This window comes from Mesocricetus auratus, unplaced genomic scaffold, assembly GCF_017639785.1.
Source record: "Mesocricetus auratus isolate SY011 unplaced genomic scaffold, BCM_Maur_2.0 Super-Scaffold_6730, whole genome shotgun sequence".
In the NCBI taxonomy this organism is placed as follows: Eukaryota; Metazoa; Chordata; class Mammalia; order Rodentia; family Cricetidae; genus Mesocricetus; species Mesocricetus auratus.
Window position 1 is genome coordinate 47,907,214 of NW_024429184.1, and position 12,292 is coordinate 47,919,505.

Sequence of the window (12,292 nt, forward strand, 5' to 3'; positions counted from 1 at the left end):
AGGGTTGAAGTTTACAAAAGCCTTAGAACACTACTTTTTGAGAGTGTAACTTAACCATATTTTGTGAACTATCAATTGTAATAAACCTTAACCTCAGTTGGGAGACATGGTTATTGGAGTAACAGAGATGATGGGGTTGAAACACTGTAGTGACTGTAAGTGATGGAGTTAACTGAGATAGGAGTTGTCTCTTGCCTTTGTTCTTTTATTGTCTGTGCATGTTTGCTCATAAGTGTGTTACTGGCGATAGATCTCAGGTCCTTGAACACACTATAAGTGTTCTTTTAGTGAGTCATGTTCATATTACAACTCTTATGGGTTTTTTTGTAATTTTAAATCAATATTCTAGTAGTTTATTTCACATCAGAGGCCATGTAGAGATTTTACTACAGTTTCAGTATGGATGGTTCTAAAGAGAATGTTGACATCTTTTCTGGGAGACCCCAGAACAGGTATTTGACAGGCACTAAGACAAGGAGGAAATCTTTAGTAAGAATGTTGATGTCAGAGTGATAACATCTTGAATACTTGCCATTTCTCAAATGGTAAATCTTTACCATGATTACAACTGATGCATCATAGCATAAGCCAGCTTACATATATAATTGAATCCTATTAAATACTATCAGAGAAATAATCACTCATTCTCTGTCTATTATATGACTTTTTCCTGGTTAAAAAAAGTGAAATGAGTACATGGTATTCCTTGGGTTTTGATGTTCTCACACCACCTGTGTTGAGATTCATACAACTTGACTTACTGGTTCTGCTTCACTCTGTGTGGCATACCATTATCTAAATATAGTACAATAACACCAGCCAATCGCTAATGCACATCTAGATTGCTTCTAGTTCAAGGAATGTGAGTATTAATGTGAACCTTTTCTAGGTACACAGGTTTTCTTCTCTCACTGAATAAATATTTAGGGAGAAAAGTGAATTGTGTGATGAAGTTCCTTTTACCCTTCTCTTCTATTTTGGTAGCACCTTACAGTGGTTTTAAATACTAGTGCCCTGACAATGGAGAGAATTACCTTGTATTGTGGTTATTGGTTATTTTGAAAATTTTAAGACAACTTGAGTTACTCCGTGTTTCATTCCAGAATCCTTTTGGTTTTTTTGTTTTTGTTTTTGTTTTTGTTTTGTTTTGTTTTGGTATGGTTTTTCAAGAAAGGGTTTCTCTGTGACTGTGTCCTGGAACTAGCTATTGTAGATTAGGCTGGTCTCAATCTCAGAGAGATCTGCCTGCCTCTGCCTCCCGAGTGCTGGGATTAAAGGAGAGTGCCACCAACGCCTGTCTTCATTCCTGATTCTTACATCTCATTACAGAAAAATAAAGCAAATAAAAGTTCCCAAATAATTCAACTGTTATTTTCATAAATAAAACAAAGTGATATTTAATATGCTTGAGAAATGCTACCCAGCATCCTTTATTCATTACAGTAGCTAATTATTAAAAATCAACAAATAAGTTAAAACTTACCACTTTGTTTACTCGTATTCTCACGAGTCCCACAACATTTCGATAAATGTTGCAATACCCAGAATTAATAAAACCCACAAATGAAATGACAGTTCCACTTTCCACTAACACTGAAAATGAGACAGGGAGAGAGATACTATTATTTGCAATTATACTACATAAAATTACTTTGTATATTCCGACCAGAAAAAATTACCCTACTTGAATCAATAACTCTTTATGGTCATTTTCTGAATAGATGCCACTTCACAGATACTACATATGCAGAATGAAAACTTCAAAGTGTGCCTGGTGTGTGTAAACTGTACACCTCTAAAAATAATCACTGAGCAGCTTTGTCAGGAAGGCAATCAGGTACTATTATTGTCTAATAGGTGAAGAGTCCTGAGAAGCACGCATCTACAGAAAATGTTGAATTCTATGTTACAAAGAGTGCACTGCTTCTTAGAGGTGTGAGTTTGGTTGCCATCACACTCATAACAGGCACCTCTCAACCACCTGTAACTCCAGCTCCAGAGAAATCCAATGTATCTGGCCACCTTGGGAACCTGTCCTAAGGGTGTACACACATGTGCATGCATGCAGGGAGAGGTTAAAAAGTAATAAATCTTTAACAAGTATTTCTAATGTGTCTCATTTAAAGCTTTCAGAGACTTGAGTAGTGAGTTTCACCAAAAGTTAACTGTTAACTCTCCAGACCCCATACCTTCATCTGGAACAACTTTCTGAGTATAATAGTGGTTTCAGGCAAGGGCTTTCAGGGTATACTGGCTTATTGTGAAGTCTACTTGGGTGGTTCCTATGTATTTTTTACAAATTACATTACTTCTCTGAGCTTTGGCTTTTGGTCTTCTTGGAATTCTCTACATACTCCTCTATGTCCCTAGATGAGCAAATGGGGGAGGGGAGGCAGAGAGACTGTGAGTGATTTTTAAACCTAGAGGTTTCTTCAAAGTTCCTTTTTCAAAGGTTTCTCTCTTCAAAGTACCCATCTTTTTATTTTATGTATTTATGGTAGTTTTAGAGGACTTCCATTCAAAGTTCTAATACACTATTCCATGCAGTACTGCTTCTCATGTTACTCTGGTTTTTGAGGATCGGATCTTTGTAGAATTTCATGTTTCGTTTTCCTTTTTCATTTCAACTTTCAGAATTGCTTTGTAGTGTGAGAGTTAACTTCCCCTGTGATTGGTGCTTTCTTTAGTAAGTATATGAAATTCACTTAGCTATATAAGCCGAAGAGTAAATACTATATATGAATTTGTTATTATTGCTGTGAATTTTGAACCTCAGACTTTCTAAATATTTTAACTGTACCCAGAATCTTACTTCACAAAGCACTGGAGGATAAAAAGGACTGTAAACAAAAATCAGTATAAATTTAAAACTATAACCGCGTACCTCTAATGATAAAAGGATACACACTGCTATATTTATAGTATTAAATTATATAAAGTATGTTGGATAAGGACTGTAATAAGATATAAATGTTTTCATAAGGTTGGGACTACTAGTTGATTAGAACACCCAACCTTTATTGTTTATTTCTAATTTTGATTTTCATTTGAAGTGACTTTTCAGCTTTTAAATTTTTTTAGTTAATTGCTTGCTTTCTTTTAATGTTGTATGATTGCTTCCTACCCAGGTTTCCAACTAGACTTAACTGTAATTCTTCAACTGCTTTTAAGTCCTTATGTTAATTAGTTGGATGTTCTCTTTTATTTCCCATAATAGCCTGTTTGTAAGACAGCTTTTTATTTTAACAACTCTGATATTTTTGTTTAATGACAATTGCCTGGTTCACTGACTTTTGCCCTTGTATTCATAAAGAAAAGGAATTTACCTTTTCTTTATGAACTTCCCTTTATTTGCCAATGCCTAATTAAGTCTTTTATTTTTCTTGCTTTCAGATTATTGTACACAACACAGCACACTATATTGTATCTTTATAGCTCTAGTTACATCTAATATATCATGTAATGTGATCAATTTAGTTGTTTTTCACAATTTTCTTTTTAGAGAAGTGTACAGTCCCAAACATTTAGGAATTATGATGATTAAGCTTGGCTATTAGTATTAGGAGATCTATAATCACCAGGTAAACAAAGCTCTGGGCTTGTCCATAAGATTTCCTAATTGCGTTAACTGAGGAATGAGGACATATTCTGAATGTGTATAGTATTCATTCGATGAGCTGGGGTTCTAGATCAAATAAAGGAGACAGGAGGCTGAGCACCAGTAGTTATTTCAATCTGCTTTCTGACTCCTGATAGAATGCAACACGCTGCCTCAAATTCCAAACTCTCACTGCCATGACTACCAAGCGTTGATAGACTACACCTTCCAGTAAGCCTCCTCTTTCTTAAGCTGCTCTTTTTAGGTATTTTGTTGCAACAAGATGTATAACAAATACAGGATTATTCTTGTGCTACCCTTTAAATTTTATTTTTTGTTTTTCTCATGTTTTATGACAATTTACTATATTATTATGATACCCCTTATGTAACAGATGTTAAGGAAAACCCTGCAAATATTGAGACCTATGTATAACTAATATCTTTAATCTTAACACTTTTAATATTTGGTCTTTATACTTATAATTGTGGAATCTAATTCATTGATTAGCATCTTTACTCTAAAGATCATTATATTTCTCTGCAAAGGCTTTTGGCTGTTTTTATAGTCTGAGATTGGAGGGCTCTTCACTGCTCAGCCATCTCTACAGAACCCAAGGCATCACTGTTACCTATTTTCCTTAACTCCATAGTTATCTGTCAATTCCATAAGATCTACTTGTACCTCGATTTACTGATTTACTTAAAATGTTTTCACAGAAGGAGTCTTTGTGCATGCCTGGTTATCCTGAAATTCACTAAGTAGTCTTTCTGCTCTTGGTCATAGTCATTTCTGCCTCCCAAACAACGTACTACCATATCTAGTACATAAGATCTATCTTAAGGTATTCTTCATCTAATTAATTATCACCAACTCCCCTCCAACCATCCTACTTTGAATAAATTTCTTTTCAGATTTACTACTGGAAGGTTTTTTTGCTGATAATCCTGCTTAAATTATTGTGACCAAAATATTTTAAAGCATGAATTGATAATATGCATAAATCTTCAATAAAATATTAGTAAATAAATTCCAACATCCTGGATTATGGATGTAATCCAGTGGTAGAATAGTTGTTGGTTGTGGAGATGGATCAAGTGCATGAAACCTAGTACTGGAAAATAAATAACTATATCTAACAATATGTGGAAGAATTACACACCAAAAATCAAAGAGATTTATCAAAGATATGTCACAAATGTGCAATGTTCAAAAATCAAATAATGAAATCCATCATAACAACAGATTAAAAAGTACAAAGTAGGATCAATCTTTTTATCAATTCAGAAAATAGCTTAATTCAACATCTACAGCTGGGCAGTAGCCTTCTTGTAGAATATCTAGCATGTGAAAAACTGTGCACCAACTCTAGCACCACAAAATAATAAAACAAAGTTTAAAAACATTCAGTAATTATTTACGACAAAACTTCCAAAAAATTGGTATAGAAAGCAATTTATTGAACTTAATTGAAATGTCTATTTACAGATAAAAGCAAATATTGGGGGAGTATTTTTTCTACTCAGAGTGGAAATATCAAGAATGTCCTATTATTTATTTTTCACATCTTACTGAAGGTCCTAAATGAATGATACAAGAGAAAAACATAATATTTATAAAGAGCAGAGAATTAAAACTTTTTCCCATGATGTCATTATATTAGTAGAAAAATCTGAAAAAGATGGACTAAGATTCCAAAATTCATTAGCCATATCAGGTAAGGTAAAGAATACAAAACTAAAACAAAAGAGTCAATCAGTTTCCAGATATACAAACAATTAGTGATTTGAAATTAAAACAATACTCATTTTTAAGAGTTTAGAGAGCTTAGAGGGAATCTATTGTTATCGTTTTATCAGTCATATTGTCAAACTACATACTGCGTGTTAAGTAACTGTTTTACTCTCAACCACAGTCAGAGATGCTTTGACTTTAGTTGAGTCAGGACTAATGCAGAAATTCCTTGTTATTCAAAGTGCTGAGAATAAGCAACTTAGAATGCTGAGCCTTAAATTGTATACCTACATCAACTTATTCACCCTTTAACATAACTCAGGAATATCTTGAAAGTTTGAGCAGAAAGAGTGTACAAGGTGGAGTGGAAGAAGGTGGAAATATGAAACTCTTGTCTTCTTGATATGATATGACTATTGTAGTCATGAACTCGAATCAGCTGTGGCTACCTGTATATAACTGCATAAGATCAACACAGTTTAAAGTTCCAACAGAGGTTTATGGGTAAGAGGTGCCTAGGATCCATCCCTAGTTGAGAAGCTATTGGCAGTTGTGTCTTCTAGGGCAGTGAAAATCATTTACTTCTGTTGGGGGAGAGGTGGCAACTGATTTGTTCATTAAGATCCAGCAATTGACCTCATGCAATAGAGCATTTGGGGAACTACTACAGAATTCAGTGAGTTAAAACATATTAATAACAGTAAAATGAACAAAAGGAAGGAAAGAAGTTTGGAGGAAATTATGTTTAGAAGTTCCAGGGCAATGAGATATAGTCAAGATATATTGTTTACACATATAAAATTTTCAACTAATAAATATAAATTATTAACATACTATATCATGTACATTTGCATATCACTTGAGTTAAGTACTTCATTATAAACTAACCAAATATATAAAAGAGACAAAAGCAACAAGATATGTATGAATGCACAAATTATGTGCAAGTGATGAATGATATTAAAGAAGTCCTTATATTATACATCAATAAATAGAAAGATCTAGCAATGATACTATGCCAGTTTCTTCCTAAATTATCTACAGACTCAGTACTGCCTCATTAAAACTAATAATAAAAGTTAAAATTTTAAAAGGAGAGATAAAGTTGGGGCAGAACCGATTAAAATTCCAGTTACCTAATTTTGTAAATAATAGCACTGATTTGATATTTCTTTAAAAGATACAAAAGATTAGCAAAACGTTGAAATAAAAGAGTAAAAAACTAAGGAGGACATTACTATAGACAAGACTTCTTATAAAGGCACCTTCCTCAAAGTAGAACAAAGGTATGAGACAGACACCAGATGAAGGGATCTACATGTAGTCAAATGTTTTGGGGAAAAAAGAAATGTACAAACACTGAAAACATTCATTTCAATAGATTACAAACCGAATTCAAACACCAGAGCTCCACTCTTCATAAAAATCTCAGGATGGATCTCAGAACCTAAATACAAAATGAAAAGCTGCAGGACACTGAGTAGAAGGTATCTACAATACCATAGAACCAGTAAATCATGGGTTAATACTAACAACAAGCATATGACATTGGAGGTAAGACCTTGAAGACAGAATGCACATGCTATTATAAACATAAAGATCTTACTTTTTTCATCTTATTGTTTAGTTATCACATCTTTTACCCATTTAAGGAGCTCCTTCTCCAATGTGGTTGCTTATCCTCACTCTCCTCACACTAGCAGTCTTCAAACTCACAGAAGTGTCATGAGTTCGTACTTCACCCTTGCATGAATGTGGGGATACAGTACTTCTTCAAAGGATAAGGATGCTAAGTTCTGATTAACAATGTTTTCTTTATCTACCTGTTCAATGACATTTTTCCTGAAATCCAACCGAGGTTCTGATATCAACTCTACATACTTCTGGAGTAGTTATAGAAGATACAAGGCCTCACAGACAGACTTCATACCCAGGTGATTTGACTCTTTCAGTTACGTTTTTGAAATACAGTATATTATCTGATACATTTAAATCTAAATTCCTTTCAGTTTGTCTATGTATACAGTTACATTTATGACATAGCAACTTTATACAGCTACTTCATTTCTTTCTCATTCTTGCATGACTTCACTCTTGATATGACTGCAACATCTTTCCACATGTACACAGATGATTTACCTAATTGTTTTTTATGACTGTCATCTCTCACTCTACAATCTTTGAGAATCAATTCACCAATTCCCTTTTTGATGGATGTTTAAACTACTTCCAATTGTAAAGTACAACACAATTACACCAAAATTTTATATAGTCTAAATATATTAACACCATGATTTAGAAAGATATATCCAATTCATAGATATTACTGTGTATCACCTTTTGTCAACTCAACTTTGAAACGTTGCATCAATTACTTTACCTGTCCAAACTACAAAAATTTATTATTTTCTTACTTTGACAACATTGCGTAATAATGAAATTTTAATATTTGCACTCTTTTGTTTGTTTTTCTCTCAGGAGTTGCCCTGTCTTTCTCTTATTCTAACTGTATCAGTCACTCACTTTTCTGTAATTTTCTTTATTTATGTCCTGTCGTGTTCAGTCTTTCACCTCATGCTTTTGAACTTTAACTATTCACTTGGTAAAGCTCTCTTTATATGAATTTATCACTCAATTGTAATATAGAAATAATTTCTCAGAATGATGTTTCTGTATTGCTACTTAACTCATGGTCATTAGTTTACAAACAATGGATTACAGTGTGATATTTTCATATGCAGTATTTCATATTTTAATGACAAAATATAATTTTAATAAAGAAAAATGAAGCTTAAGGTGTATACTAGGAAAAAAGATAGCTAAACACTGGAAATAACATGTTGATATCACTATCTAAACTTGCTTTTCTCTACTTGTTGAAAACTAAACTTTTTTTTTTATTAATATTTTTTTTATTTTCCATTTTAAATTTAGATAAGAAACACGGTTGCTTCACAAGTCAGTACGAGGTCCCTCTCCCTTTCCCTCCCCTCCTCCCGTGCCCTCCCCCCATCCCCCCCCCGTTATCCCCTCATTCCCCCAGGGAGGGTGAGGCCCTCCATGGGGGTGTCCATAGTCTGTCATTTCATATAGGGCAGGGCCTAGACCCTTCCCCAAGAGTTCAGGGTGAGAGTGCACCTCACATTGTTCTATGGGAGTCCAGAGACCGTGTGTATACTTGGGATGGGTACTGATCTGCTGTCCAAGGCTCAATAGATTACCTAGGCCTCCTCACTGACACCCAGATTCAGGGGTCTTGATCAGTCCCATGCTGGATTCCCAGGCTGATGCCTGGGATTCAAGAGTTAACCTTTGTCTGGTCAGCTGTTTCTGGGGGTTCAACCAGCCCAGTCTTAATCCCTTTGATCATCAGTCCTCCCTCTCTGATACTGGCTTTCTTGAGTTCAGCTCAGTACTTAACCAGCCAGTAAATGAAGTTTCTGTTTCCCAGACTCTCTGGCAATAGGATTGTAGGCTGGCACTCCCCAGATCTATGTCTAAAATCCATATATGAGAGAGTACATGCCATGTTTCTCTTTTGTGACTGGGTTACCTCACTCAGGATGGTTTCTTCTAGTGTCATCCATTTGCCTGCGAATCTCATGATTCCATTATTTTTTTCTGCTGAATAGTACTCCATTGTGTAGATGTACCACATTTTCTCTATCCATTCTTCGGGTGAGGGACATCTAGGTTGCTTCCAAGTTCTGGCTATTACAAATAAAGCTGCTATGAACATAGTGGAACAGACATCTTTGTTATACGAATGGGCATCTTTTGGATATATGCCTAAGAGTGCAGTTGCTGGGTCTTGTGGTAGGTTTATTCCCATTTTTCTGAGGAATCTCCATACTGCTTTCCAAAGTGGCTGAACCAGTTGGCACTCCCACCAGCAATGGAGGAGTGTCCCCCTTTCACCACATCCTCTCCAGCATAAATTGTCATTGGTGTTTTTGATTTTAGCCATTCTGACAGGAGTGAGATGGTATCTCAGAGTTGCTTTGATTTGCATTTCCCGGATGGCTAAGGCTGTTGAGCACTTTCTCAAGTGCCTCTCAGCCATTTTAGACTCCTCTATTGAAAACTCTCTATTTAGTTCTGCAGCCCACTTCTTAATTGGGTCCTTTGCTATTTTGGAGACTTGCTTCTTGAGTTCTTTGTAAATTTTGGAGATCAACCCTCTGTCAGATGTAGGATTAGTGAATATTTTTTCCCATTCTGTGGGCTGCCTTTTTGTCTTGCTGACTGTGTCCTTTGCCTTACAGAAGTTTCTCAGTTTCAGTAGGTCCCATTTATTAATTGTTGATCTCACTGTCTGTGCTACTGGTGTTATGTTCAGGAAGCTGTCTCCTGTACCAATTCTTTCAAGGGTACCACCCAACTTTCTCTTCTAAGAGGTTCAGTGTGGCTGGATTTATGTTGAGGTCTTTGATCCATTTGGACTTATGTTTTGTGCATGGCGATAAACATGGATCGATCCGCATTTTTCTACATGCCAGTCTCCAATTATGCCAGCACCATTTGTTGAAGATGCTTTCTTTATTCCATTGTTTATTTTTAGCTTCTTTGTCAAAGATCAGATGTTTGTACGTGTGTGGGTTAATACCCGGATTTTCAATTCGATTCCATTGGTCTGCCTGTCTATTTTTGTGCCAATACCAAGCTGTTTTCAGGACTATAGCTCTATAATAGACCTTGAGGTCAGGGATAGTGATGCCTCCGGACGTTGCCTTGTTGAACAGGGTTGTTTTGGCTATCCTGGGTCTTTTGTTTTTCCATACAAAATTGATTATTGTTCTTTCAAGGTCTGTGAAGAATTGTGCTGGGATTTTAATGGGGATAGCATTGAATCTGTAGATTGCTTTTGGCAGGATTGCCATTTTTACTACATTGATCCTACCTATCCAAGAGCATGGGAGATCTTTCCATTTTCTGAGGGCTTCTTTAATTTCTTTCTTTAAAGATTCAAAGTTCTTACAATACAGGTCTTTCACTTGTTTGGTTAGCGTTACCCCAAGGTATTTTATGTTGTTTGTGGCAATTGTAAAGGGTGATGTTTCTCTGATTTCTCTTTCAGCCCTTTTATCATCTGTATATAGTAGGGCTACTGACTTTCTTGAGTTGATCTTGTAACCTGCCACTTTGCTGAAGGTGTTAATCAGATGTAAGAGTTCCCTGGTAGAGTTCTTTGGGTCATTGATGTAAACTATCATATCGTCTGCAAACAGTGAAAGTTTGATTTCTTCCTTCCCAATTTGTATCCCCTTGATCCCCCTTTGTTGTCGTATGGCTATAGCTAGAACTTCAAGTACCATGTTGAAAAGGTATGGAGAGAGTGGACAGCCTTGTTTTGTTCCTGATTTTAGAGGAATTGCGTTGAGTTTCTGTCCATTTAGTTTGATGTTGGCTGTTGGTTTACTGTATATGGCTTTTATTATGTTTAAGTATGTCCCTGTTATCCCAGATCTCTCCAAGACCTTTATCATGAAGGGGTGTTGGATTTTGTCAAAGGCTTTTTCAGCATCTAGTGAGATGATCATGTGATTTTTGTTTTTCAGCTTGTTTATATGGTGGATTACGTTGATGGATTTTCGTATGTTGAACCATCCCTGCATCCCTGGGATGAAACCTACTTGATCGTGGTGAATGATTGTTTTGATGTGTTCTTGGATCCGATTTGCCAGTATTTTATTGAGTATTTTTGCATCAATGTTCATGAGGGATATTGGTCTGAAGTTCTCTTTCTTGGTTGTATCTTTGTGTGGCTTGGGGATCAAGGTTATTGAAGCCTCATAGAAAGAGTTTGGCAAAGACCCTTCTGCTTCTATTGTGTGGAACACTTTGAGAAGAATTGGTATAAGCTGTTCTTTGAATTTGTGGTAGAATTCTGCACTGAGGCCATCTGGACCTGGACTTTTTTTGGTTGGGAGACTTTTGATGACAGCTTCTATTTCCATAGGGGTTATAGGTCTATTTAAATTGCTTATCTGTTCTTGATTTAGTTTTGGCAAATGATAGCTGTCCAGGAAGTCATCCATTTCCTTTAAATTTTCGAATTTTGTGGAGTACAGGTTTTCAAAGTATGACCTAATGATTCTCTGGATTTCCTCAGAGTCTGTTGTTATGTCCCCCTTTTCATTTCTGATTTTGTTAATTTGCGTGTTCACTCTCTGCTGTTTGGTAAGTTTGGACAAAGGTTTGTCTATCTTGTTGATTTTCTCAAAGAACCAACTCTTCGTTGCATTGATTCTTTGTATTGTTTTCCTGGTTTCTACTTTGTTGATTTCAGCCCTCAATTTGATTATTTCCTGGCGTCTACTCCTCCTGGGGGAGTTTGCTTCTTTGTGTTCTAGAGCTTTTAGCTGTGATGTTAATTCTCTGGTATAACTGTTTTCCTGTTTCTTCATGTGAGCACTTAGTGCTATGAACTTCCCCCGTAGCACTGCTTTCAAAGTGTCCCATAGGTTTGGGTATGTTGTGTCTTCATTCTCATTGAATTCGAGGAAGTCTTTAATTTCTTTTTTATTTCCTCTTTGACCCAGGGATGGTGCAGTTGAGCATTATTCAATTTCCATGAGTTTGTAGGTTTTCTGCAATTTGTGTTGTTGTTGAATTCTAATTTTAAGGCATGGTGGTCTGATAAGATGCATGGAGTTATTCCAATTTTTTTGTAGCTGCTGAGGTTTGATATGTTGCCAAGTATGTGGTCAATTTTTGAGAAGGTTCCATGTGGTGGTGAGAAGAAGGTATATTCTTTTTTATTTGGATGAAATGTTCTATAGATATCTGTTAATCCCAGTTGGGTCATTACTTCTATTAGACCCTTTGCTTTTTGTTGAGTTCCTGTCTGGTATTCTTGTCTAGTGGTGAGAGTGGTGTGTTGAAATCTCCCACTATAACTGTGTGGGGCTTTAGATGAGATTTAAGTTCTAATAATGTTTCTTTAACGAATGTGGATGC

At 35.7% G+C, this 12,292-nt stretch overlaps 1 protein-coding gene across 2 annotated transcripts in view; it reads right to left on the minus strand.

Moving 5' to 3' along the window:
* Cnbd1 (cyclic nucleotide binding domain containing 1) overlaps positions 1-12,292 on the minus strand; it is a 400,564-nt gene that overhangs the window by 93,710 nt on the left and 294,562 nt on the right. For both annotated transcript variants that reach the window (XM_040741326.1, XM_040741322.1), the window contains one exon: positions 1,484-1,593. In XM_040741326.1, coding sequence (XP_040597260.1) covers positions 1,484-1,593 — 110 coding nt within the window. The remainder of the gene's footprint in view (positions 1-1,483; positions 1,594-12,292) is intronic.